This window comes from Furipterus horrens, unplaced genomic scaffold (assembly GCF_987537825.1).
Source record: "Furipterus horrens unplaced genomic scaffold, mFurHor1.1.pri manual_scaffold_13, whole genome shotgun sequence".
In the NCBI taxonomy this organism is placed as follows: domain Eukaryota; kingdom Metazoa; phylum Chordata; class Mammalia; order Chiroptera; family Furipteridae; genus Furipterus; species Furipterus horrens.
In genome coordinates, this window is record NW_028327183.1 from 35,057,745 (window position 1) to 35,083,152 (window position 25,408).

Here is a 25,408-nt window from a genome sequence, read left to right on the forward strand (position 1 = left end):
GTTGGCTGGTGGTTATCCTGCCCCACACTTAGGCTGACCTGGGGTTTTATCCATTCATTCCTGCTAGCAGCTCAGGACACCCTGAACTGGATCATGAGGAAGAGGCTGTATGTGGCAGGGCAGATGGGGGTCATTTCAGGTAGAGGGAAGAATATGGTCAAAAGGGGGCAAGGCAAGTAAGGATGTGGATTGTCCCACTGCATTCGCCAGGGTTGCAGCCCAGGAGGGGTCAGGTGGTCAGGGGAATGTGTGGGCGTGTCTTCGGAAGGGGAAATGAACAAGGGTTTTGGGCTCATCTGGGAGTGATAGGGTGAGAGTTTCTGGTGTGGCTGCTGTGGCATGGCCTGGGAGCAGGGTAATGAGTTAGGAAGCTGTTGCCTCTTGTGTCTGGCTGGTGCAGGAGCAAAAGCTCTCTTCTGAAGAGAAAGACTTTCATTCCTCTGTGCACAAAGGGCTGTTCATTTTCCTGTCCCTACCTATTGCAGAACCTGGTGGGGATGTGTTCTGTGAGCCTCCACAGCTATGCATGAATCTTTGTGTGAAGCTTAGGTGGCCAGACCCAGGCAGGTAATGGGAGAAGTGAAGGGGCTCAAGGCACAAGACCACAGTGGGGAGTGGGTCAGCCTTTCTAAAGGGAGCTGCTGCATTGAAGCATGTGGACGGGGGAGGTGAGTGATGATAGATCTTTGTTTGTTTTCAAGAGAAACCAGATTTAGGTAATATTTTTCTGATTTTAAAAATATGGACAACTGTTTGCTTGAACAGTTGATATTTTATTGCTGATACTTGATGTTTTAGAACTACAAAAGTGGCAATTTCATATCATTCAACCTGAATAATATAAAATTTTACACAAGGGAGTGTGCAGTTAGTCTGAGCCCAAGTGATTTCTGATAAACCTCATCCTCAGGGTGTGCATCTTCCTTTCTGTGCCATTCCTTCCTCTCCTTGACCCTGGCACCAGCTGACCTCCTGATCCCTCTGCCATTCATTGGTGTCTCGGGAACTTTCCCATCTCTTCTCACCAGGTTCCATTGCCATTAGCCAGCCAACAGCCTCAGGCTTCCAGAACCCCCTTAAGTTTGATGACCTCTCTGCCTTCTCCTCAGCCACCCACTCCCAGAGCCACACCCTGTTTTTGCTGCCCTTCTGCAGTCTTCAGTTCTGATCGTGGCTTCTGTCTCACTAGTACTTCCGATTCTTCTCTCATCACTGTCTGCCCTGCAGAACTCGACTCCAAGTCAGTGCTGCAGCCCGTTGTCCTGCTGCACACCAGGGGCCAGAGTGATGGTCTTCTGGTCTCCTTGGCACCGTCCATCCCCCTAAGCCTTTGTCAGTTCCCTCTTGTATCCCCTCAGCAACATTCTTCTCTCCTCCAGCCCTGCCTTTTCTACTTGGCTGAGAACATTGAGGTCAGCAGCTGTCCTCCCCAGTGGCTTCCTGTTCTTTTCCCCACAGGCTGTCAAGTCCAGTTCAGATCTGAGGACAGGGTCCTTTTATCTCCAACCCCACCTTCCCTCCACTGCCCTTTTCCTTTGGTTATAAGTATTGACAAGGATCTTTCATTAAAACAAGACAAAACCCAAAGCTGCATGGCCACAAGGTCTGATTGGCCCTTTCATCTCATCTTCTCATCAGGGTGTCTGGTTGGCATCATCTTTGCTTTTCTGCCCCTGAGTTCCCCTCATGGGGCTGATGTAGCTCTTGCACAGGACCCTGGTGACCCCCCAACCCCAGCCCCAGTGGGTGTTTGCCAGGCCTTGTCGGTCTAGACCTCACTGCTACATCCCATAGGTGGAGCCTCCTTGAAACATTCTGCTCCCTGGATTTCTGAGATACCTCATACTTCCAGTTTTCCTTCTCCAGTGTATTTTTATTAAAGTGGTGCAGGCACAATTTTAGGTGAATATCAAACAGAACCAAAGACCTAATGATGCAAAGTCATAGGCCATCCTTCTGTCCTGTGTCCCACAGGCAGCTGACTTCTATTTTTTTTTTACCACATAGTCCGGTAACTTAGAGAAGTGACAAGGTCAGGCTTTCCAAATAGATGGACAAGAGCGAAGGTGTAAGAGTGGATCATTTTCATTTTAGATAAGTCTGGCTGCAATTTTGGGGATGTGTTATTGAGGGTCAGGCTGGGACACCATGAGGCTGTTGAAATAAACATTGGGATGAGCATTGATGATGGTCAATCAATCAGGTTAGTGGGAGTGAGGGGAGGGAATGAAGTCAAGATTAGGAAACAGAGGAGCCGAGACTCAGAGTTGGAGGTGAGAGAGATAGACCTGGACGCTCTCTGAACCCTGGCTACTCAAAAGTGCCATTTCCTGAGCAGGAACCCAGAGTCAAGAGCAGTTCTGTGAGGACCCTGGATCTCTGTCCTGGAGTGGCCTGGGGGCTCTCTGGGAGGTGGAGCAGTGACTCAGGAGAGAGGTCCTGGCTGGGGGCAGAGCACTCTGCAAGGGGGCAGTTGAGGAGTGCCAGGACTGCCCTGGGGAGACCTACAGACATGGTGTGTTTGGCTTCTGCCTTTTCAAAACATTTAAGCTAGTGATTAATTTCAGTATGGAAAGATTTCACATACAAATCTAGATAGCTAACTTTTCTTGAAATATCAGAATCTTGAGCAATACTGACCTGCCTTCCCATCCTGTGGCTGTTAGCACAGCTGAGGCATGGCTGTGACTTCTTGTGGTCATGGCTCTCCTCTCCATTCACCTGGGTCCCACCAGCCACCCTTACATTCCTGCCAGGGTTTGAGTGTGAACACACTGGTCCTCCTCCTAAGCCCTGGGAGAACACTCACGGGTGACCCAAGTCAGAGTAGAATACCCACCAGATCTGGGAAGGGCGAGGAACCAGGTGTGGGTCATGTCCTGGAAACCAAAGAGGAGAGTTTTCCTTCTAGTAATGTCCGAACAGGAACTCATGGATTTGCAGTTAGGAGATGACTGAGTGTAGACTAAGCTTGCCTTCTTGACTGTGGGAAGGAGGGAAACAGGGTGACTGATGAGGAGAGGGGCTTTTATAGATGAAGAGGCTTGACCATGATTAAATGTTAAGGAGAGAGACTGGTAGGAAGCAGGAGGAAAAAGGTGAGGGCAGCATGGCCTAGAGCAGCCAGATTTCGGTCCAGCAGGCAGGTGGAGTGCGTCTTCATGTCCTTTGGGGCCTGGGACACCCTGGGTAGATCTGAGAAGGGGACTTCTGACGTGTGCCTGGCCACCGAAGGGCTGGGTCTCCCGGAGGGCTGGTCAGAGAGTCCCCATGGGCCAGTGCCAGATTTTGCCCTGGCATTTCTGGTTAACCCTCTCCTTACTACCCCTCCCCTGCCTGCTGGGCACCCCACCCTGTGCTGCCAAGGGTGGTCTGTGATTCCATCTGGCAATCCTAGATGCCTGCTTAGCATCTTCCCTTCCTTATTTCTTAAGACCTCTGCTCAGATATCACCGATCACCAGAGCCTTTTCTGACCACCCTACTTAAAAATCACAGACTCAGATATGGTTTTAATCAGCCTTATTTTCTTCCATAGCACTTGCTTCCTCTTGAGTTATTATATGTTGTTGTCTCTCTCCCTCTACTGGAATACAGGCCCCTTGAAGGTGGGGACTCAATGGGTGCATTGTAGATTCTCTGGTACCTAGGTGTCCAGGGCATGTGGCAGGCCGTCGCTGTCGATGTGCTGACTGAACAGGAGAATAAATAAACCTTATGGTACAAATGAGGACACTGTGGCTGGGGGGGTGGTCAGTGACTTTGTCCTGGCTGTGCCTGTGTGGCCTTCATTTTTTCTGGTTCATAGACAGAAGAAAGGAGTTTTCCTTAGTCCAAGAGTAGGTCATGGATGAAGAGCTTCAGAATGACTTTCTAGGTATAAACGGATCATAAAGATTCTGATCATGAGGATGACTCTGTGCTGGGTGCTCTGCTAAACAACAACAGCAACAAGCCCTGCCTAGTGGGTACCGTTATTGTCTCTATGTTAGCCATTAGCAACTGTGTGCTGGAGGCCTAGAGAAGTTCGCTTGCCCAAGGTCAGGCGGGTGGGCAGCATTAGGACTGGGAGTTGGATGAATGTCTGTCCAACCCCACAGTCATGGTGCTGACCACTGCTCTCTCCTGCCTCTCCTCCCCCTTAGGCATTTGCATCAAGTGCGGGCTTGGCATCTATGGAGCAAGGCAAGCATGCCAGGCAATGGGGAGCCTGTATCACACCGATTGCTTCACGTGTGACTCCTGTGGTAGGTAACCTTTTTATAGCTCCTCTTGCACCATAAACTGCCTTGTACCTAAGTCCCAGATATATGGACTCCCAGATCTGACCCAGGCTGAAGTGCGGAGGAGGCTAACTTGTGGCCCTTTCTCTCTGGACCTGGCCTTTTTGAGAGGCGAGAGGCCCAAGGCCCTGGGAAGATGTGCTGGGCCCTGGAGAGGGAAGAATAGGGCCAGGGAGGAGCCTTTTGCTGGTCACAGGTCTGGGCTTTGGAGCCTTCAGGCTGTGCTGGGTACTGATGTCTCCTGGTTGCCTAGGTGCTGTGCCTTTTCCCTGCCTGGATATAGGGCTGATATTTCTTTTCCATCAATTTCTTTTTTGTCTGAATTTTACACTTATTTTGGAAAGAAAAAGTTACAAATTTACAAATAGAGAAAAGTAACTATAACCCAACCAGCATAATAAATCAGCACTCTTGATTTTCCTATTGTCCTTTCAGGCTTTGCCTGAATCAGGCACCTTTCACTTACTTACATTAAACATTTTAATATTTTATATTCTAAAACTATAATACAGGCACAGTGTTAAGTCAAATCATTCTGAGAAGCTGTTTTTGCAATAGTAGAAAAACACTTACCTTTCCATTATTGTAGTTCCACTTCTTGGATAAAGTTCTTTATTGGATATATGTGTTGTAAATTCTTTTTAAAAAATTACTTTATTTACTTTTTTTAGGGTGAGGGCAAGGAAGGGAGAAAGATCGATGTGTGAGAAATACATTGATGGGCTGCCTCTTGCACTCCCCCAGCCAGGGACCTGGCCTCCAACCCAGGCATGTGACCTGACTGGGAATCAAACCAGCGACCCTTTAATTTACAGGCTGGTGCTTAATCCACTGAGCCACACCAGCCTGGACTGTGTATTCTTTTCCTAACCTGTTCTTGCTTCATTACTTTCTAAATGAAGTCTTCTGATGAAAAGAAATTTTTAATGAAGTTCAATTCATCTTTCTTTGTAGCTATTGCTTTTAATGTCCTCTCTGAGAAATCTTTGTAGTCTTATGTTTTAGACATGTATTTTTATTTTGTAAGCATATTAAACATACATACTCTGTATTCTGCATCCAACATTTTCAGTATCCGCTGTCTTCTTTTTTTAAATTAAATTTTATTTTATTTACTTATTTTTTAATTATTTATTTATTTATTGTTTTTCTATTACAGTTGTCCCACATTTTCCCCCCATTGCTCCCCCCCTACCCAGCCCACCCCTTTTCCCATAGTCAGTCCCCACCTCATTGTACATGTCTGTGGGTTATTTATACATGTTCCTTTACTAAACTCTTTCCCTACTTACCTCCTTCTCTCCCTGCCCCCCAACCGCAGCCCTGTAACTTACTTTGTTCCTTGTTTACATGCCTCTGGTTCAATTTTGGTCATTTGTTTGTGTTGTTCATTAGTTTCCTGTATTAGATGATATCATTGATATCTTCTACTGTTTACTGTTTCTCCTCACTCTTGATCAGGATACCTTGTTTTCTCATGGGTTTTGTATGCCTGGGGGAGTTCCTTGAGGTCTGTGTTGAAGGTGCATTTTCCCAGGGAATGTTTGAAAGCTTTCTGTTAAGGAAAGTTTTAAACTTCAATGGGGAAAATGTATTTTTTTCTTTTATGAGTATTCTTATATACTCATGGACTTTTATTCATGCAGTGTGTTGCAATACAGTCATTATTCTTTTCCATGCACAAATTGTTTCAAACTTGGCCAGAGGAAGTCACTTGCAGTCGCTCCTGTGCTCTTTGACATGTCCCCATCCTTCTTGGAGCACTTCTTTACTCTGGCACAAGATATTCTAGGTTTATCTTTGTTTTTAATTGAGTGCAGTTTACATGTAGTACAGCAAACAAGTCTTAAATATATAGTAAAAGAATTTGGATAAGTATATGTATTTTTATATAACTTGCACCCCTAACAAAGATATAGAAAAAAAAAATTTAATCTTTACCCAAGGACATTTTTTCATTGCTTTTAGAGAAAGAGGAAGGGGTAAAGTTGGGGTGGGGGAGAGAGAGAGAAAGAAAGAGAGAAAAACAGAAACAGAAAAACAAAAAACAGAGAAATAGCAATTGGTTGCCTCCCATACACACTCTGACTAGGGATCAAACCTGCAACCTAGGTATGTGCCCTGACTGGAAATCGAACTCACAACCTTTTGGTGTACAGGATGACCTTCCAACCAACCAAGCTACCCCAGCCAGGAATTGAAAAATTTAAACACCCTAGAAACTTCTGTCTTGTCCTTTTGTAGTTCCCCTGTATGCTCCCCAGTCTTATCTGCCTACCCAGTGTCATTTCCACCACCATAGATTTGTCAATCCTAGAACTTTATGTACATGCAGTTGGGTAGTATGTACTACTTTGTGGTTGATTTTTTTTTCTTTTGCTAAGCATATCTACTTTTTTTTTTGGTCCATGTCACAGGCACTAGAGGAATTGTAGCTGATTCTTTTTTATTGCTGAGTAGGAGTCTATTGTATGAATATGCCACATTTTATTTATTCATGTCGGTAGATACTAGATTGTGCTGTGAACATTCCTGTACAGGTCATTTGTGGACAGATGTTTTCATTTTTCTTGGGTAAGTTACAAGAAGTGGAATATCTGGGTCATGGGCTAAGTGTATGTTTAACTACATAATAAGTTGGCAAACTGTTTCTGAAGGGCTTGTACCATTTTATACTCCTACTAGAAATGTGAGAATTTTGGGTTAGTCTACATATTAGCCAAAAACTGGTACTTTAGTCTTTCTAATTTTAGTCATTCTAATGGATGTGGAGTAGTATCTCGTTGTGGTTTTAAATTTGTATTTCCCTGAGAATAAATGAGGTTGAGCATCTTTTTGCCTTCTTCTTGGCCATTTATATAATCCTATATGAAGTCTGTTCAAGTCTTTTGTTCAGTTTTTAAATTGGAAGTTGTCTTTATTATTTAATTGTAGGGGGGAAAAATATGTTCTGCGTACAAGTTCTTTTCACATGTATGTTTTGTATTTTTTCCTAGTGTGATTTAAAAAAATATTTTTAATTATATTTAAAAATGAATTTTATATTTTGATGAAATCCAATTTGTCAGGTTTTTTTTGTTTTATAGTGACTATGTTTTATGACTTAAAATTTTTTGTCTCCCTTTAAATCATGAAGATAGTCTCCTATGTTTTCTTCTAGAAGCTTTAGGTTTCTCAATTTTATGTTTAGGTTGAAAACCTATTTCACATCAATTTTTGTGTATGTCATGAAGTATGAAATGGAATTTATTATTATTATTATTATTATTATTATTTTAGAGAGAGGGGACAGGATGGAGAAAGAGAGGGAGAGAAACATTGATGTGAGAGAGAAGTATCCTTTGGTTGCCTCTCATACATGCCCTGACCGGGGACTGAACCTACAACCCACACAGGTACCCTGACCAGGAATCAAACCTACAACCTTTTGTTTTGCAGGATGTCACCCAACTCGCTGAGCCACACCAGTCAGGGCAGAATTTTATTTTTTTCCCCCATGGATGTTCAGTTGTTTGAGCATTATGTGTGAAGAGACTGCTTTTCCACTTCTGCATTTGTTGAAATACTTATGGGTCTACTTTTGGGCTCTGTTCTGTTTCCACTGATCTTTTTCTCTCCTCATCCCAGTATTATTACACTAGCTTGATTACTGTAAATCTTAAACTAGGAGGTGGTGTAAGTCTTCCCACTTTGTTTGTTGTTTTTTCCCCCAAGATTATTTTGGCTATGGTGTTCTTTTTAAAAATTAATTAATTAATTAATTAATTTTTTGGGCGACCCTCGCTCTGTAATAATTCCTTCCTCTCAGACTTAAGACCCTTTACAATCTTATAAAGGACAATGGGCGAAGGTCTCATGCTCCTCTAGCTGCTTCAAGCTGGACATAGTCATTGTCCTACCTACCTTTGGGTCCAGAAATCCCTAATAAGAGTGGGGGTGTGGAGGGGAGGGTGGCCTTCCCACATGGGAAAGTATCTTGCAGACTCCAGGTCAGTTGGCTGTTCCCGGACAATGGCATCCTTGTATTCTGGGGGCAAAAGATTTGGCAACACGTTAAAAGACAGCATTAAAACTATAACCACTAGATGACAGAAGGCAGGGATTAATTTTTCAGTGTCCCACATTAAGGAAAAAAAAGGCTTCTTTGGAGGAAGATGTGCAAAGCACGTCACACCTGTCCAAAACCCTTTTGCCCATTATACTTAGTTTGGGCTGAGGGGAGTATTTTAGGTCCCCCGCCCCCCCAGACCTCTGGGCCTTTTCTGTCCAAGCCATTAGGATAGAAAAGAGACCAGTTTTAAAGTGAAGTCCACAGACCACCCATACTTCACGAACCCAGCCACTTAGTTCAGCCAAATTGTTGAGTCTCAGGAGCCAGTGATGCAGACAGGATTAAGTGAGGCCTATGCCTACAGACAATCACTCAGGTAATGAGATCATAGGCTTATGCCCTATGAAAATAGAATATACATGTTAATTTATGCAACATAACTCACAAACCAGTCTCTAAATCTGCAAGACTGTCTTATTGGAAAGACATCCAGTTGCAAGGCTTTTGACATTCTTCTTACCTGTAAATTAAGGATCTTTGATGATGTCACAGACCTAGTTTAACTTTCAAATGAAAACAAACTTTAAATGAAAATAAACTTTAAAAGACAGCTGCACTACTTTATAGTCTACCACTGAGCATTGTGATTATCCTTGAATCACGATTTTTCTCCTTAAGATTACCCTCCTTGTCATTAAAGGGACTGCACTAAGTCCATTTTTAATTTATCCTGTTCATTTACATAAACACAACAAGAGCAGCAAATGATCACATGATCTTTACCTCTGCTTTGCTGGAACTTACACAAGGAACCTTTAGGGTGACCTTCAGTAAGCCCTTCAGTATACAGAAGCTGAGCCACATACCTGCCATTCAGGCTTTCCTGTAAACACCTGTCTTTTCCAAGTCCTTCAGGTTTTCCATTGTGCCTTAAGGTCTCTTCTAGCCATCTTTCAGAAAAGCAACCTTCATTCCTTCCCTGGAAGGATTGCCATGAACCACACAACCAACCAAGGTACCGAGCCTTTTTTATTGTGTGCTTTTATTACCTTTGAAAGTCAATCCCAGTTCCTCAAGGGCTTTTTGGTAACAACCAGAGCCCAGGCATGCCTCCTTTAGGCATGACATTCCAGTCAAAGTCATGGTCAACAAAACCTGTATTAACAACTGGTATTATTAGTTTTATGCAAAGAACCTTATGTCATTACTTCTTCAGAATGCCAAATTCTGGAGGGATCAGATAGGGAGAAAAATATACAACATGAAGGAAAATCCTTGGCCTTCTAAGTTTCACTAAAATTGCATTTTCATACTTTATATTTTCTTTTGTTCACTTTCCTACATGTGAGGAGGTTTTTTTGGGAGGGAGGGGAGATTTGCTGCTTCATTTATTAATTTATTTTGCTTTCATTATTTTCTCCCCCACTAAAAATTTTTGTTTATTTTTCTATTACATTTGTCCCCGTTTTTTCCCTATTTTTCCCACACCCTGCCCATCCCTTCTCCCACAGTCAGTCCCCAGTCTTGTCTATGTCCATGGGTCATTTATACTTGTTCTTTGACTAGACCCTTCCCCTTCTTACTGCCCTTCTCTCCCTCCCCCCTCGTCACTGTTAGTCTACTCCTTGTTTACATGCCTCTGGTTCAGTTTTGCTTGTTTTTTTGTGTTGTTCATTAGTCTCCTGTATTAGGTGATGTCATATGGTATTTTTCTTTCATTGCCTGGCTTATTTCACTAAGCATAATTCTCTCTAGTTCCATCCATGTTGTTGCAAATGGTAGAAGTTCTTTCTTTCTGCTACATAGCACTCCATTGTGTCAATGTACCACAGTTTTTTGACCCACTCATCTACACGTGGGCACTTAGGCTGTTTCCAGCACTTGGCTATTGTAAATAGTGCCGCTATGAACATAGGGGTGCATAGGTTCTTTTGGATTGGTGTTTCAGGATTCTTCGGTTATAATCCTAGCAATGGAATTGCTGGTTCAAAAGGCAGTTCCATTTTTAGTTTTTGAGGAAATTCCATATTGTTTTCCATAGTGGCTGCACCAGTCTGCATTCCCACCAGCAGTGCAGTAGGGTTCCCATTTCTCCACATCCTCACCAGCACTTGTTGTTTGTTGATTTGTTGATGATGGCCATCCTGACTGGTGTAAAGTGGTATCTCATTGTGTTTTTTATTTGCATCTCTCTGATGGCTAGTGATGTTGAGCATCCTTTCATATGCCTATGGACCCTCTGTATGTCCTCTTTGGTGAAGTGTTTGTTCAGGTTCTATGCCCTTTTTTTTTTTTTTTTTTTTCGCCAACCACATCCTCAAACCCAGACTTACTAAGGGGCTAAAAAGGGGAAACCCAGCAAACCGGAACGCCAGCGGGTAACCACGTGCCTCGCCTCTCGCGCCTTTTATGGGATCAGTGGAGCCCGCCCGCCAACCTCTCAGCATTTCGCCAATGCCCACGCCTTCCACAGCTTGCCCCGTCCCTCACCCTGCTCTCACCAATCACCGAGAAGCTAGCTTCCGCCAACACCCCCGCCCCACCCCCCCACACCGCCCTACCCTGCGACGCTTGAAGCATCCACTGGTGCCTAAATGGGTTGTCTGTCTTCTTTGTGTTGAGTCGTGTAAGTTCTTTATATATTTTGGAGATCAATCCCTTGTCTGAGGTATCACTGGCAAATATGTTTTCCCATATGGTTGATTCCCTTTTCATCTTGCTGATGTTTTCTTTTGCTGAGCAGAAACTCTTTAGTTTGATGTAGTCCCATTTGTTTATTCTTTTTTTTATTTCCCTTGCCTTAGGAGTTGTATCAGTGAAAATATTGCTATGTGGGATATCTGAAATTTTCCTGCCTATGTCTTCCTCTAGGACTTTTATGGTATCACATTTTACATTTAAGTCTTTGATCCATCTTGAGTTTATTCTGTTGTATGGTGTAAGTTGGTGGTCTAGTTTCAGTTTTTTGCATGTCCCTGTCCAGTTCTCCCAGCACAATTTGTTGAAGAGGCTTTTATCACTCTGTTTTATGTTCCTTCTGCCTTTGTCAAATATTAGTTGACCATATAGACCTGGCTTTATTTCTGGGCTCTCTATTCTGTTTCATTGATCTATATGTCTGCTCTTATGCCTGTACCAGACTGTTTTGATTACCACGGCCTTGTAGTATAGTTTGGTATCAGGCATTGTGATTCCTCCTATTGTGTTCTTCTGTCTCAAGATTGGCTATTTGGGATCTTTTTGGGTTCCATATAAATTTTTGAAGTATTTGTTCTAGGTCTGTGAAATATGTCATTGTATTTTAATAGGGATTGCATTGAGTCTATAAATTGCTTTGGGTAGTATGTACATTTTAATGATGTTGATTTTTCCCACCCATGAACATGGTATATGCTTCCATTTATTTGTATCTTCCTGAATTTCTTTCTTCAGTGTTATGTAGTTTTCTGAGTACAGGTCTTTTACCTCCTTGGTTAAGTTTATTCCTAGGTACATTATTTTTCTTGTTGCTATAGTAAATGGGATTTTTTTTCTAGTTTCTATCTCTGATATTTTTTTAAAATATTTTTTTTATTATTGATTATGCTGTTACAGTTGTCCCAATTTCCTTCCCCCCTGCTCCCCCCACCTCCAGTTGTTCCCCCCCCTTAGTCCATGCCCATTGGTCCTGCATATAGTTCTTTTCAACATCTTCCTGTTCACTCCACCCAGCCCACTACGCTTCCCAGTTCCTGCACCATCTCCCTTCCTCTCCCCCTCCACCTCCCCGCTGACCTCCCCCCAATATGCTCCCTTACCTGTAATTCTTTTTCCCTTCTCGTTGCCTACTTAGTTTGCCCTTGCCTCAGTTCCCTAGTTTCTGCTGTTGGTTGTTGTGATAGAGTTTTCATTTTTAATGTTCATTGTCCTGATCCTCCTTCTTCTAAACAAGTCCCTTTAACATCTCATATAACAGTGGTTTGGACCTAACAAACTCCTTCAGTCTTACTTTGTCCTGGAAACACTTTCTCTGCCCTTCTATCCTGAATGAGAGCTTCACTGGATAGAGTAATCTTGGTTGTAGGTTTTTGATTTTCATTACTTTGAATATTTCTTGCCAGTCCCTTCTTGCCTATAAAGTCTCCTTTGAGAAAGACGCTGATAGTCTAATTGCGACCCCTTTGTACATGATTCTTCTCTTCTCTCTTGCTGCTTTTAAGATTCTCTCTTTATCTTTAATTTTTGACATTTGGATGACAGTGTGTCTTGGTGTGGTTCTCCCTGGGTCCAGCCTATCCGGAACCCTCTGTGCTTCTTGGACCTGTAAGTTCACCTCCTTCCCCAAGTTAGGGAAGTTCTGCTTCATTATTTTTTCACATAATTTTTCAGTTTCTAATTCTTCTTCTTTACCCTCTGGCAATTCAATAACCCGAATGTTCGTTCTCTTATAGCTGTCCCAGAGGTTTCTGAGCCTCTCATCATATTTCTCACTCTTCATTTCCTCTTTCTGCACTGGTTGACTTTTTGTTCCCTCCCTATGTTCCAATTTGTTGATTTGATCCATGGCTTTCCCTTCCTCACCACTTGTCTTGTATGTATTTTTGTTCATTTCAGCAGGACTAGCCTTCATTCCTTCCTGGTCTTGATTCAGCCCCGCTGTTAGGTCTGTAAGCTGTATTATGACTATGGCTCTAAACTGAGCTTCTGAAAGATTCACTGTTTGTTCGTCGGTCAAGGCTTTTATTAGTTTTTTCGTTAGCTGATTGGTATTTCAGTCATTAATTCTGCCATTCTGACCGTTTGTTTATCTTTCCCTCTTGGGCACGGCGCTATCACACCTCTTACGCAGTATTGGGCGGAGCCCCGTGTGCTCGTCACAACCTGGAGACCTTTCTCATCACCCTGTGGTGCTTTGCATTGGGGCGGGGGTCCAAGTTGGATTCCCGCTGTTACTCTCCACTGGTGAACAGGGCCGCCTCCCAACGGGTTCCGCCTTCTCCAGTGTTGGAATCAGGAGCCGAAGGATTCGGTCTGCAGCTGGGGCCGGACCCCCAAAACACAGGCATCTGCTCACCAGGTCCTGCTGTTCGCCGCTGCGGCTGCCGCCTCTAGCACAGTTCAATCTCTCTTAGCCGTGGGCTCGCACTTCCTACCCGTCCAGATGAGCACCACTTGTTTATGACTTCATACGTTGGACTTCCATGTAGCTTTATTTTCAGGAACTTCTTATTATTTTTAGTTTTGCATTAGCTGTAATCCTTCTTAGTTGTAGAGGGAGACAGAGCGTGTCAGTCTATGCCTCCATCTTGGCCGGAAGTTATCTCTGATATTTTATTGTTGGTGTACAGAAATGCCTTCGATTTCTGAATATTGAGTTTGTACCCTGCCTGCTATTTTGCTAAATTCACTTATTAGGTCGAGTACTTTTTTCGTGCAGTCTGTAGGGTTTTCTATGTACACTGTCATGTCATCTGCAAATAATGACAGTTTTAGTTCCTCTTTTCCAGTTTGGATGCCTTTTATTTCTTTCTTGTCTGATTGCTGTGGCTAGAACTTCCAAGACTATGTTGAATAGGAGTGGAGAGAGGGGACATCCTTGTCTTGTTCCTGATCTCAGGGGGCATGCTTTCAGTTTCTGTCCGTTGAGTATAATGTTGGCTTCAGGTTTCTCGTATATGGCCTTTATTATGTTGAGGTTTGCTCCCTCTATTCTCATTTTACTGAGTGTTTTCATCATAAATGGGTGTTGTACTATATCAACTGCTTTTTGAGCATCCATTGTCACGATCATGTGATCTTTGTCTTTCGTTTTGTTTATATGGTGTATTATGTTATTGATTTGAGAATATTAAACCATCCTTGAATCCCTGGGATGAATCCCACTTGATCGTGGTGTAAGATCTTTCTAATGGTATATGATCTTTCTAATGTGTTGCTGAATCCGGTTTGCTGATATTTTGTTGAGGATTTTAGCATCTATGTTCATCAGCGATATTGGCCCGTAGTTCTCTCTCATTGTTGTGTCTTGACCTGGTTTTGGAATTAGTCTAATACTGGCTTCATAGAAAGAGTTTGGGAGTCTTCCTTCTTCTTGGATCTTTTGTGTCTTTTGATTGGTGCATTTAATCCATTGACATTTATGGTTATTATTGATAGGTACTTATTCATTGTCATTTTTCCCCTTTCTACTCGTGTTACTCTTCATCTCTCTCTCTTTATTCATCTTCTTAAAGCAGACCCTTTAGCATCTCTTGCAATGCTGATTTGGTGGAGATGTATTCTTTTAGCCTTCTTTTGTCTGGGAAACTCCTTATTTCACCTTCCATTTTGAATAAGAGCCCTGCTGGGTAGAGTATTCTTGGTTGTAGGCCTTTGTTTTTCATTGCTTGGGATATTTTTTGCTATTCCCTTCTGGCTTGTAATGTTTCTGTTGAGAAATCTGATGCTAGCAGTATTGGAGTTCCTTGTATGTTATTAGCTGTTTCTGTCTTGCTGCTTTTAGGATTCTCTCTGTCTTTGAATGTTGCCATTTTAATTATGATGTGTCTTGAAGTGGGCCTGTTTGGGTTCATCTTCTTTGGGACCCTCTGTGCTTCCTGGACTTGAGTGACTTTTTCTCTCATCAAGTTAGAGAAGTTTTCTGTCATTAGTTTTTCAAATGGGTTTTCTAGCCCTTGCTCCTCTTCTCCTTCTGGTATTCCTATGATACGGATATTATTACGTTTCATGTTTTTCTGCAGCTCTCTTAAAACCTCTTCATTCTTTTTAACTCTTTTTTCATTTTATTGCACTGTTCGGGAATTTTTTTTCTATGTTGTCCTCCAGCTCACTGATATAATCTGCTTCTTCTAGCCTGCTTTTAATTCCTTCTACTGTGTTCTTCAATTCAGAAATTTTATTCTTCATTTCCTCTTGGCTCTTATTGATAGCTCCTGTCCTTTTTCATGCTGGCATAATTCTTAGTAAGTTCCTTGTAGTTTCCCTGGAGTTCTTTGTAGTTTTCTTTGAGCTTGCTGAGCTCATTGAGCTTCCCTATAATACATGTTTTGAATTTCATATCTGATAGTTTGCTTTCCTCTATTTCATTTAGCACTCTTTCTGGGGATTCCTCCTTTCCTTTCAGTGGGGTGTTAGTTCTCTGTCTCCTCATTTTTTGACTCTTCTCGTTTTTGCTGCTTCTTAGATTGATCTGCACTTCCTGGATCTGCCCCTGGAGGCATCATATCATGTACTAGTCTGGGTTTGAGCAGCCTGTTGGGGACTAACAGAGATCTACTGCCTTTGTCTGTCTCCTTTAGTTGTTAATCTGTTCAATCTGTGATCAGCCATCAGACTTAAGCACCGAGGAGGGGGCAGCTGAATTCCTGCAGGCGGGGCTTTTACTTCCCCTCAGGCTGACGCCACTTGGGGGGGAGTGGTCTGCCTGCAGTATGGGGAATGAGTCAGCACTGGGACTTGGTTGGCTGTTCCCTCAGTTTTCTCCCCAATGCAACCTCCCCAAACTCTCCCCAAGCGTCTCTAGTCCTCTCTGCCCTCCCTCTGCTTGAGCCCAGAGTAAGTGGGTGCCAAAGTATTTTCGTACATGATCCATTTAGGAGCTCTTTATCTCCAGCTGTTTCTTTTATGCCTGCAAAAAACCCTGTGGCTTTTCACTTTTCACAACTGGATGCTATTTTACTTTCCGCTCTGTTGCTGTAGGCTGGGAATCCCAGCTAGGGGTTTAGACTCTGCCCTTCCCAGGGGGAACCCCTGGATGCTGAACTGTTTCTCAGTCCCTTCATCGCCACACGTGAGAGCACATTCAGCCCTTTTATGTCTCTGCACTTTCTACCAGTCATGTTGTGATGAAGCGGCCTTTTCTGTCCATCCATGGTTATAAGACTTCTCTCCAGCTAGTGTTCAGTTGGTTATTCCAGATGATTTCTTCACAATTAAGTTGTAATTCCAGATTGGTCCTGGAAGGAGATTAGTGTAGCTTCCACTTACTCCTGTGCCATCTTGGATCTCACTATTGTGTTCTTTATATTTTTATATAAATATCAAAATTGGCATATCAGTTTACACACACACACACAAATAAGTGCTGGCATTTTGATTGGGCAGCATTGAATGTATAGATCAATTTGAGGAAAATTGATATCAGCATATTTGAAGCCATGAAGATGGTTGCAAGGAACTGTACAGGGTCTGTGATAAGTCAGCCGCCACTGTTCTGCAGATGCTGACTGAAGACATGAGCTGCCTGGGCAGAGACTCAGCACCGCAAGCTGCATGCGCGTCCCGTTCACATCATACTTGCCCTCCCGAGTCCTACAGGGGTGACACGGAGTGGCCTAGGTGGATGTGTGTCAGGGCTAAGTATCCCTGAGCTTAAGGAACCCCAATGTTTTATAATAGGCTGCCAGCAAAGCTCTCTGACCCTTGTCCAGGAGGAACACATCTTTATTATACTGGACAGCAAACAAACCTGCCCTCTGCTTCAGAGGGAGGTGTTATCTCTGTCTTCTAAGCAGTTTGCTCCCCAGACATACTTGGAAAGATAATCCAGAATGAAAGCTGTCAGCCCTCCATTTGTAAGATGTGCAGACTGCGAGAGACCCAGCAGAGAGCTGTCTTCAGCAGTGGTATATCTCTCTATGTAGGTCTTTTAAAATGCCTCTCAACAAAGTTGTTTTTTCATAGTAAGGTCACGTAACAGAACCCACGGGCTGTTCAGTTATGAGGGGCCCGATTGCCCACCACCAGAAGTTGTCGTCGTCGGCAGCCGTCCGTCTCGAGAGACGATGGTGTAGCTTCTTAAGAGTCTATCTGCACCGCCGAGAATGGCTGTGCAGTCCGACTCGGGAGTGACACGGTATCTGTCTCCTCCCGTGTTGAATCGACATCTTGCGATGACGCTGAAGCTACAGAGCCTGGGCAGGGTGATATGGAGGGTCTGCTGTTGCCCATGCAGCAGACCCCCCCCTCTCTTCGCAGCTGAAGGGTCCAAGGGAAAGACGGAGTCAATACAGCTTGGCTTCAGGTGCGCCGCAGGAGTTGCCGGTGTTGACTACAACGTCAAACCGCCTTAGGGACTCCGGCTCCGGATTTTCTGTCAGGGTTTACTCCCTTAGCCTTTCCCCTGAAGAGGTATGCCGCAAGGCAGCGGAGGTTTTTTGGAGTCAGAGTTTTCCTTCTCTACCACCAGAAGTATAACTCTCAATACCAGAGTTTGGTGAAAAGAAAAAGAATTGTTTATTTAATGGTTATATAGATTTAGATTATTTGCGGGTTTTTGCTGTTAAGTCTTATTTTCTTTAAAACACCCACAAACACATAGTTCTGCCTCTCTCCTACCAAACCAGGCTAGTTTTAGAAAAGTCAGAGATACCGTTTCCCTGTTACAGAACCCCTGGGCTGCTCCAATTGAAAACAAACCCACCGGCTCTTTAGTTAGGGGCCCAATTGCCCGCCGCCAAAATTATAACTCTCAGTACCAGAGTTTAGTGAAAAGAAAAAGAATTGTTTATTTAACAGTTATATAGATTTAGTTATTTGCGGATTTCTGTTGTTAAGTCTTATGTTCTTTAAAACACCTATTAACACATATCCTTGCCCCCCCCCCACCACCAAACCAGGCTAGTTTTAGAAAAGTTAGAGAAACCGTTTCCCTACTTTCCAAACACAGTTCAGCTTTACCAGTAGCTGCCAATCATTCAATCCTGACTGGGGAGACCTCGTCTGTGTTATGGGGTCCACCAGCTTTTAATCCAGAACCTCGTGGATTCTCAGCCTCCTTGTAAACTGTATAGTTAGTCCTTTTGTAACTCACATGGCCAGTCTGTTCCTTTTCAAAGCAGCAAGGTACCTCCCTTCCTTAAAACTGCATCGTCAGCCTCAGTCAAATCTGCACAGTCAGCCTCAGCCTCAGTTAAATCCGCATGGTCAGCCTGGCTAAAATGTCTGCTGCTTATTTTTAAATCCCTGACTACGTCCTCTGATGCAGTGGGTGCGGTAACCAGTTCTGACCATTCACAGAACCTCACGCAGGCTCTGTGTGCTTTCTCCATATCATCCCCTGGTCCAAGTCCCCTCCCATCTACCTGAGGCTTTGGATGCATTAAAGCCATTTTGCATAAAAAAAGACACTAGCCACCAGCCTCAGGAATATGGAGGCATTCTGAAAGCTGCTTCCTTTTCCCCATCCCCCAGCCACAAACGCTGGGTTTTTTTTGGAACACCCCTGTTTCTGTAACATCCCTACTTCCTAGACACAGTTTAGCTTTACCGGCAGCTCCCAATCATTTGATCCTGACTGGGGAGGTTTTTCCTGTGTTGTGGTACCCTCCAGCTCTTCATGCAGAACCACGTGGAGTTCCCAGCCTCCTTGTAAACTGCATGGAGTTCTCCCTTTCCTTTCAAAGCCGCATGGTATTCTCTCCCTAAAATGTTTGCCACTTATTTTTAAATCCCTGACTGTGTCCTGTGACGCAGTGGGCATGGTAACCAGTTCTGACCATTCACAAAACCTTGTACAGGCTCTGTGTGCTCTCTTCACAGCATTCTATGGTACAAAACCCCTCCCATCTTCTTGGGGCCTTGGAAGAACCAAAGCCATTTGTGTAACAAAGACACTAGCCACTAGCTACAGGCATGTGAAGGCATCTTAAAAGCTGTTTCCTTTTCCCCATCCCCCAACTGGCAGGCTCTGGGGATTTTTGGAGAGACCCCCACTCTGTAACAGTCAGACATGTCTTTGATTAAGTTTGTTCCTTAGTGTTTATGGATTTTTTTTGGATACTATAATAAGTACAGTCTTAAAAATTATAAGTTCATTTTCCAATCATTTGTTGCTAGCATATAAAAATGGGTTTTCATATGCTGCCCACCTATTCTACAACCTTTGTAAACTCACTTATTAGTTCCACTAGTTTTTCTTTGTAGAGTCTTTATAATCTTCTTCGTAACATAATCATGTTATCTGTGTTTAAAAATAGTCTTACTTTTTCTTCCCAATTAAAAAAACTTTCCCCTTATTTTGCACTGTGTAGGGCCAATGTTGAACCCTAAGGGGAGAAACGTTTACTCTTTCACCATCGTGCCTGGTGTCGGCTATGTGCATGGATGCCCCTCGGCAGGTGAAGGAGGTGCCCCATGCTCCTGGTCAGGCACCATGTCTTTCTCCCAATTTTCATGGGGATGCTTCCCACAGCTGCTGGGGCCATTGTTTGCACAAGGATGCGTCTTTCCTGTTAGGCTCCTTCACCTGGTCAGAGTTCTGTTTCTGATGTTCATGGAATAAGGAAATTCATTCTGAAAAGTGCTCTCAGTTTAACTGAAGTAAATGTGATTTAAATAAATAAATAAATAAATTAGAACATCAATATATATTTGAAATAAGTTTTTCATATATTTACTTTGACAACCTCTTACAGTGGTTCTGTTGATAACGTTTTCTATTTAATTTTTATTAATTACTATATGAAAAGATGCTCAACGGCACTGATCATCTGGAAAGTGCCCATTTAAACCACAATGAAATATCACCTCACACCTGTTAGAATGGCCATAATCAATAAATTAACAAACAAGTGCTGGTGAGGATGTGGAGAGAAGGGAACTCTCAGGCACTGTTGGTGGGAATGCAGACTGGTGCAACCACTGTGGAAAACGGTATGGAGTCACCTCAGAGAATTTAAAGTAGAACTACCTTATGACCCAGCGATTCCACTGCTGGGTATTTATCCAAAGAAATCTAAAAACACTAATAAGATATATGCATCCCTGTGGTCATTGCAACATTATTTTCAATAGCCAACATATGAAACAACCCCAGTGCCCATCAATAGACAGTTGGATAAAGAAGCTGTGGTACATATGTACAATAAAATATTTAGCCGTAAAAAGAATGAAATCTTACCAGCTGTGACAATATGGATAGATCTAGAGGGTATTATGCCAAGTGAAATAAGTCAGATAGAGAAAGACAGATAACGTATAATTTCACTTATATCTGGAGTATTAAAAAAATGAACAAACAAAACAGATTCATCAACACAGGGAACAGACTGATGGTTGCTGTATGGGAGGGGGTTTCAGGGGCTGGATGAAAAGGATGAAGGGATTAAGGAGTACAAAATAGTCACGGGTGTAAAGTACAGCCTAGGGAATATGGTCAGTGATGTAATAACTATGTACAGCGTCAGATGGGTATTGGACTTACTGGGGTGGGGATCACGTCATAGCTTATAGAAATGTCTAATCACTGTGTTGTACACCTGAAACTAATATAATATTGTATGTCAACTGTAATTGAAAAATAAATTTAAAAAATTAATATAATGATAATAACATAAAATTAAGGGGAAATTTAAAAATTTGCCCATAATCCGCTTCTCATCTGTTGGAGGAGGGTGCTGAGAAGTGGCAGCAGGGACCCCAACCCTGGTTTCCAGCAGCCCAGGGACCCCCTTCTCAACCCTCATCCTTGCAGGGAGACGACTTCGTGGGAAGGCATTCTACAATGTGGGCGAGAAAGTGTACTGCCAGGAGGACTTCCTGGTGAGTCAAAGGGGCAGGGGCCCTCTGGATTCCCATGGAGACCTGAGGCCAGGAGGCAGATGCTGGCTGGGCAGTGTGAGTGCCTCTTTGTCACATAACCTCCTGGATCCTGTCCCCTGCCAGTACTCCGGGTTCCAGCAAACGGCTGACAAGTGTAGCGTGTGTGGACACCTCATCATGGATATGGTGAGAACCTCTCCCAGCCTCCTGGGGCCCCTCTGACCTGGGCGAACTTAGGACCCCACCCTTTTCACCTGTTGCAGACCTGCCAGGGGCTCAAAGCCAGAGCCTATTCCGGGGGCTGTGCTGAGCTTTCCACCCGCACTGACCCATCAGTGCCTCCCACCCCCAGATCCTCCAGGCCCTTGGAAAGTCCTATCACCCAGGCTGCTTCCGGTGCTCTGTGTGCAATGAGTGCCTGGACGGGGTGCCCTTCACTGTGGACGTGGAGAACAACATCTACTGTGTCAGAGACTATCATACGTGAGTAGCTGCGTGTGGAGCAGGTGTGACTCCCACTGTTTCTTCTGCCTTCCCTGGAACCATTTCCTGGTGTGCGTGTATTCTCATTCCTGACCTGTCCACTTCCGGCCTCCCCTTGTGTGCTCAGCAGTTGGGTTGAGGTACAGATCTCTGCCTGGTTCAGCCACCACCCATCTCTTCCCTCTCCCCACCTTTGCCTGCATGCTCCCCTCTTCCGAGTGGTAGGGACTACCCTTACTGCCCCACCTTGCATCTCTACCTCTGTTCCCAGGGCCAGGCCAGGCCTCTTCTGCCTGGGATGGGGGGTTGGGGTCTCTGCAGAGTCTTTTTCCTGCCTCTCCGGTGCCCATGTGAGCAGCCAGTCTGTTCCCCTTGCTGTCACTCCAGGTTCAGCCCCTGGAACTCTGGTCCTATGTTGCTGCCTTGCATGGGGTTGGTACCTGGCATAGAGCCCTGGAACTCAGCGTGGAGCCAGGCTTTGCAGGCATCTCAGTTAGAGGGCAGCCCAAACCTGGACATTAGTGGGCAGGGAACTTGAAGGAAGCATGAGGAAGAGAGTAAAGTGGAACCTGAAGCCATACTGGTGGAGGTGACGGAGTGGAGGTGACTTGGGGAGCCAGATCAAAGGCCAGTGCCAAGAAAGCCTGGCAGAAGCTGCTCCCACCCCAGCATGTCCACAGAAGGAAAGGAGGCCTGATGCTTGGGCACTGTCATGGTGGTGGGACTGCCCTGTGCCCTTGACCTCTGGTCACTCAGCTGGTCATTTCATGTTTTTTTTTTTCCAGAGTTTTTGCACCAAAATGTGCCTCCTGTGCTCGTCCTATCCTCCCAGCACAGGTAGGCCTGGATCAGCCCCAGTGCTTGGGCCCCTGTGGGAGGAGTGAGCAGATGCTTCTGCCCCATATCCCTCAGGGCCCAGGGATGTGTGTTGTGACCCTGCGTGCAGAGTGCAGTGTCCCTGCATGGGTTAGAGGGAAATGGTGGCTCCTGCTGCTTGGCCACCCTTAGCTCCTTTGCCCGTGGATGGAAGGACTGCTTCCTGGGTCTGTTACCTCTGCAGGCGGAGGGGTCGGGGGAGCAGAGGAGGCAAGGGGACAGTCTGTGCAGGAGACATCCTTGAGTAGTGCAGCTCTTCTAGGCAGTGGGTCTTCCACATGTGCTGGTTCGGTCCCAAGCTGGGGAAGCAGCACTGGCAGTGGTCTGACCCCAAAGAACTAAAAAGAGTACATACCTGCACGTTTACACCCACATGATGACTCTTATGGACACATGCCTACTTTTGGCTGCAGCGATGGGAGGATGCCCAAGGCACATGTACATCCATTCTTGTGCATCTACTGATGCCCATTTCAGCCCCATGGAAACTCGATGTCAGTGCTGACATGGGCAGGAATGCTTGTCCACCACAATGATCACATGGTGTAGGTTTGCGCCCCCATGCACAGTTCACCTCTCACCCCAGCTTACCGTGTGCGAACCTCATCTCTTCCTCCAGGGCTGTGAGACAACCATCCGTGTGGTGTCCATGGACAGAGACTACCACGTGGAATGTTACCACTGTGAGGTGAGCCTGGCCCTCCTGGAAGGCTGGAGGCTGGGGCAGGCCCCTTACCACAGCTCTCCCTCTCTCAGTGTTCTGTGAGCCTGTCTCCTCCTTTATGGTTTCTTACCCATTCTACCTATTCCGGTTAGCTCTGTCCTCAAGATACGTTCTCAGCCTGTTTCCTATTCAGTCAAATATTTACTGATGATTTACAGCGTGTGGAATATTGTGAATTACATAGAATATAGTTGTACTCCCATGGGAGAGTCACATCTTCAGGCAGTATTTACACAGGTGACCATTGCTATCCCGGGGAGTTTTCAGAGCACATAAGAGGCCTTGGAAAATCAGGAAAGTCTTTCTGGAGGAGGTAACACTCAAGCTAAGATTTGAAAGATGAATAAGAGCCAAGGAGGCAGTGAAAAGGGCATTTTCAGGCAGTCGAAGCGGAGTGTGCTTAGGTGTGAAGATGGTTGTGTTTTGCTGTATTGGAGAAGTTGTCAGGAGCTGGGGACAAAAGGCCATGTGAGCTAAGGAGTGTGGACTGACTCTGAGGGCAATGGAGAAGGATCAAAAAGGATGACCTGATGGCATTTGGATTTTAGGAAGGGCATTCAGCACCATGCAGAGAATGAATGGAGAAAGTGGGACAAGGGGCTGGGGTTCCCTAAGGAGTCTGGTCCTGGATGCAGGGAAGTAAATTGAGTTGAGTGTGGTTAGGTAGTAAAAAGAACTGAATTTGGTCAGTGACTGGATGTGGGAGTTTGGGGGTCAGGAGGTGTCCATGAGGACCCCGGGAGAGAGGTGAGGGCAAAAGGAGGGGGAGGGATAAGTTCTTATTTTTAGCAGCTGGAGACAACCAAATAGATATGTCCAGGTGGCAGCTAGATGTGCTGGGGTTCAAAGACTCTTGACTCCAGGTATAAGTACGTGGCAGCTATTGGCATATATAGCTCTTTCCTTTCTGATACTCTGCCTGTGATTTCTATACACATTGGCCTACCTGAGTTCTCAATTCAAGGAGACCAGTAGGCCCTCTTTGGGCAGCCTGGAAAATCTTCCCTGGTTGTAACTTGAAGCAATTGTGGGGTTCATCTCATTAGGTTCCCTTCTCTCAGAGAACACCAACCTGCCTTGCCTATGGTCTGGGGCCTGAGAATCCATTGTCATATATTTTGTCTGGATTCTCATTGTTAAAGGTAGGATGGGAATTCCAGTCCCTGTAACTGTGATGGCCTGAAGCAGGAGCCCCTTCCTGGGTCTGTAGACGGCTGCTGAAGCCAGGGGAGTAACAGGTCTTCCAGGGAGAGCTGTGGAGGAAGGAACCGGGGTTCAGGATGGTCCAAAGGACAGCAACATTTGGGGGGATGTGTGGAGGCAAAGCACCCATATGGGGAGGTTGAGAATGAGTGAATGAGGAGGTAAGAGAGAAATCTAGGAGAGCAGTTGTGGTTCAGAGCCCAGCGAAGACCAAGAGTGAGAAATCTTCAATCATCAAAGGTCGATGTGGAACCAGGTTGCCCAAGTGGGGGCAAGTGGCCCAGTGGGAACAGGAATCCTGGTGAGGGAACAGGGAAGGAGGGTCCTGGCCTGCAGAGGGGCCACGGTCCCCCGCCCCCATAAAGGCATCCTGTTCTGCTGTCCTGGAGACTGTGGTGTCCCTTTGGAATCACTAAGCACAGTCCCTAGGGTAAGGTTGATCATAAAAGTCCAGGAGCAAGTCAAGCAGTAGGCGGGTCACACCCGGAACCTCAGGACAATGAGACCCTTGGATGGGAGCTAGGGTCCCCAAGTCCCTTTCTTCTCTCTCTGGTGTATAGTAGGTAGCAGTAAGGACATGAGGCTGTGGCAGGACAGGGAGGACACTTGAAACATGAGTGGCTCAGATCATGAGGCTCCATCACAGCAGCCCAGCTCCATGACTTCTGTTGGCAGGGCAGGTGTTGGTCTCAGGGCCTTTGGGTAACAAATGCCAAAGCTTTGAGGCAGGAGTTCAGCCCTGGGTGCAGTGAGAGTATGGCCAAAGGGAACTCCTTGGGGTGGGAGGCAGAAGGAAGGAAAAGGTTCCATTGGTCTCGCCCGGTGTCCCCATCTCTGACAGCACACCCTTGACTGCCCCACACTCTTTCTGGCAGTTTTTTTTTACAGAGGTCACATGCCAATCATGTAACTTGTTAAAAAAAAAAATAGCCTATAAAATATACCACAATAGTAAAGTGGTAAGATGAGGGATATAAAGCAAAACTCCTTGTTTACTTGATATCCCCAATTCTTCTCTTCCATCATCTCTGAAGGCCACTGGGGTCAGGCATTTGACTGCGTCTCCTTCCCAAGATCACCAGTGACAAGCACCCCCCTTCCCCCCCAAGTGTGATAGGATCCAGGAGACGCTTCTCAGGTGTCAGGCAGGGCCCTAACCTCTCAGCATCCTTAGCATGCTGACTGGTCCCTTCTGGACTGTCAATGTGCCATGTGGACCGTCCATGTTTGCTTTCCCTCACTTATTTTCCCCTCACATTTCCTTGGCTCA

The 25,408-nt window shown here is 44.9% G+C and overlaps 1 protein-coding gene across 5 annotated transcripts in view; it reads left to right on the forward strand.

Moving 5' to 3' along the window:
- The window catches only part of WTIP (WT1 interacting protein), a 251,559-nt gene that overhangs the window by 1,447 nt on the left and 224,704 nt on the right, over nucleotides 1–25,408 (forward strand). For 2 of the 5 annotated variants that reach the window (XM_090260320.1, XM_090260322.1), the window contains exons 2-7: nucleotides 4,145–4,246; nucleotides 20,785–20,852; nucleotides 20,976–21,038; nucleotides 21,116–21,335; nucleotides 22,121–22,172; nucleotides 22,831–22,899. In XM_090260320.1, coding sequence (XP_090116446.1) covers nucleotides 4,145–4,246; nucleotides 20,785–20,852; nucleotides 20,976–21,038; nucleotides 21,116–21,335; nucleotides 22,121–22,172; nucleotides 22,831–22,899 — 574 coding nt within the window. The remainder of the gene's footprint in view (nucleotides 1–4,144; nucleotides 4,247–20,784; nucleotides 20,853–20,975; nucleotides 21,039–21,115; nucleotides 21,336–22,120; nucleotides 22,173–22,830; nucleotides 22,900–25,408) is intronic. The other 3 variants (XM_090260325.1, XM_090260321.1, XM_090260324.1) reach the window with 2 other exon arrangements.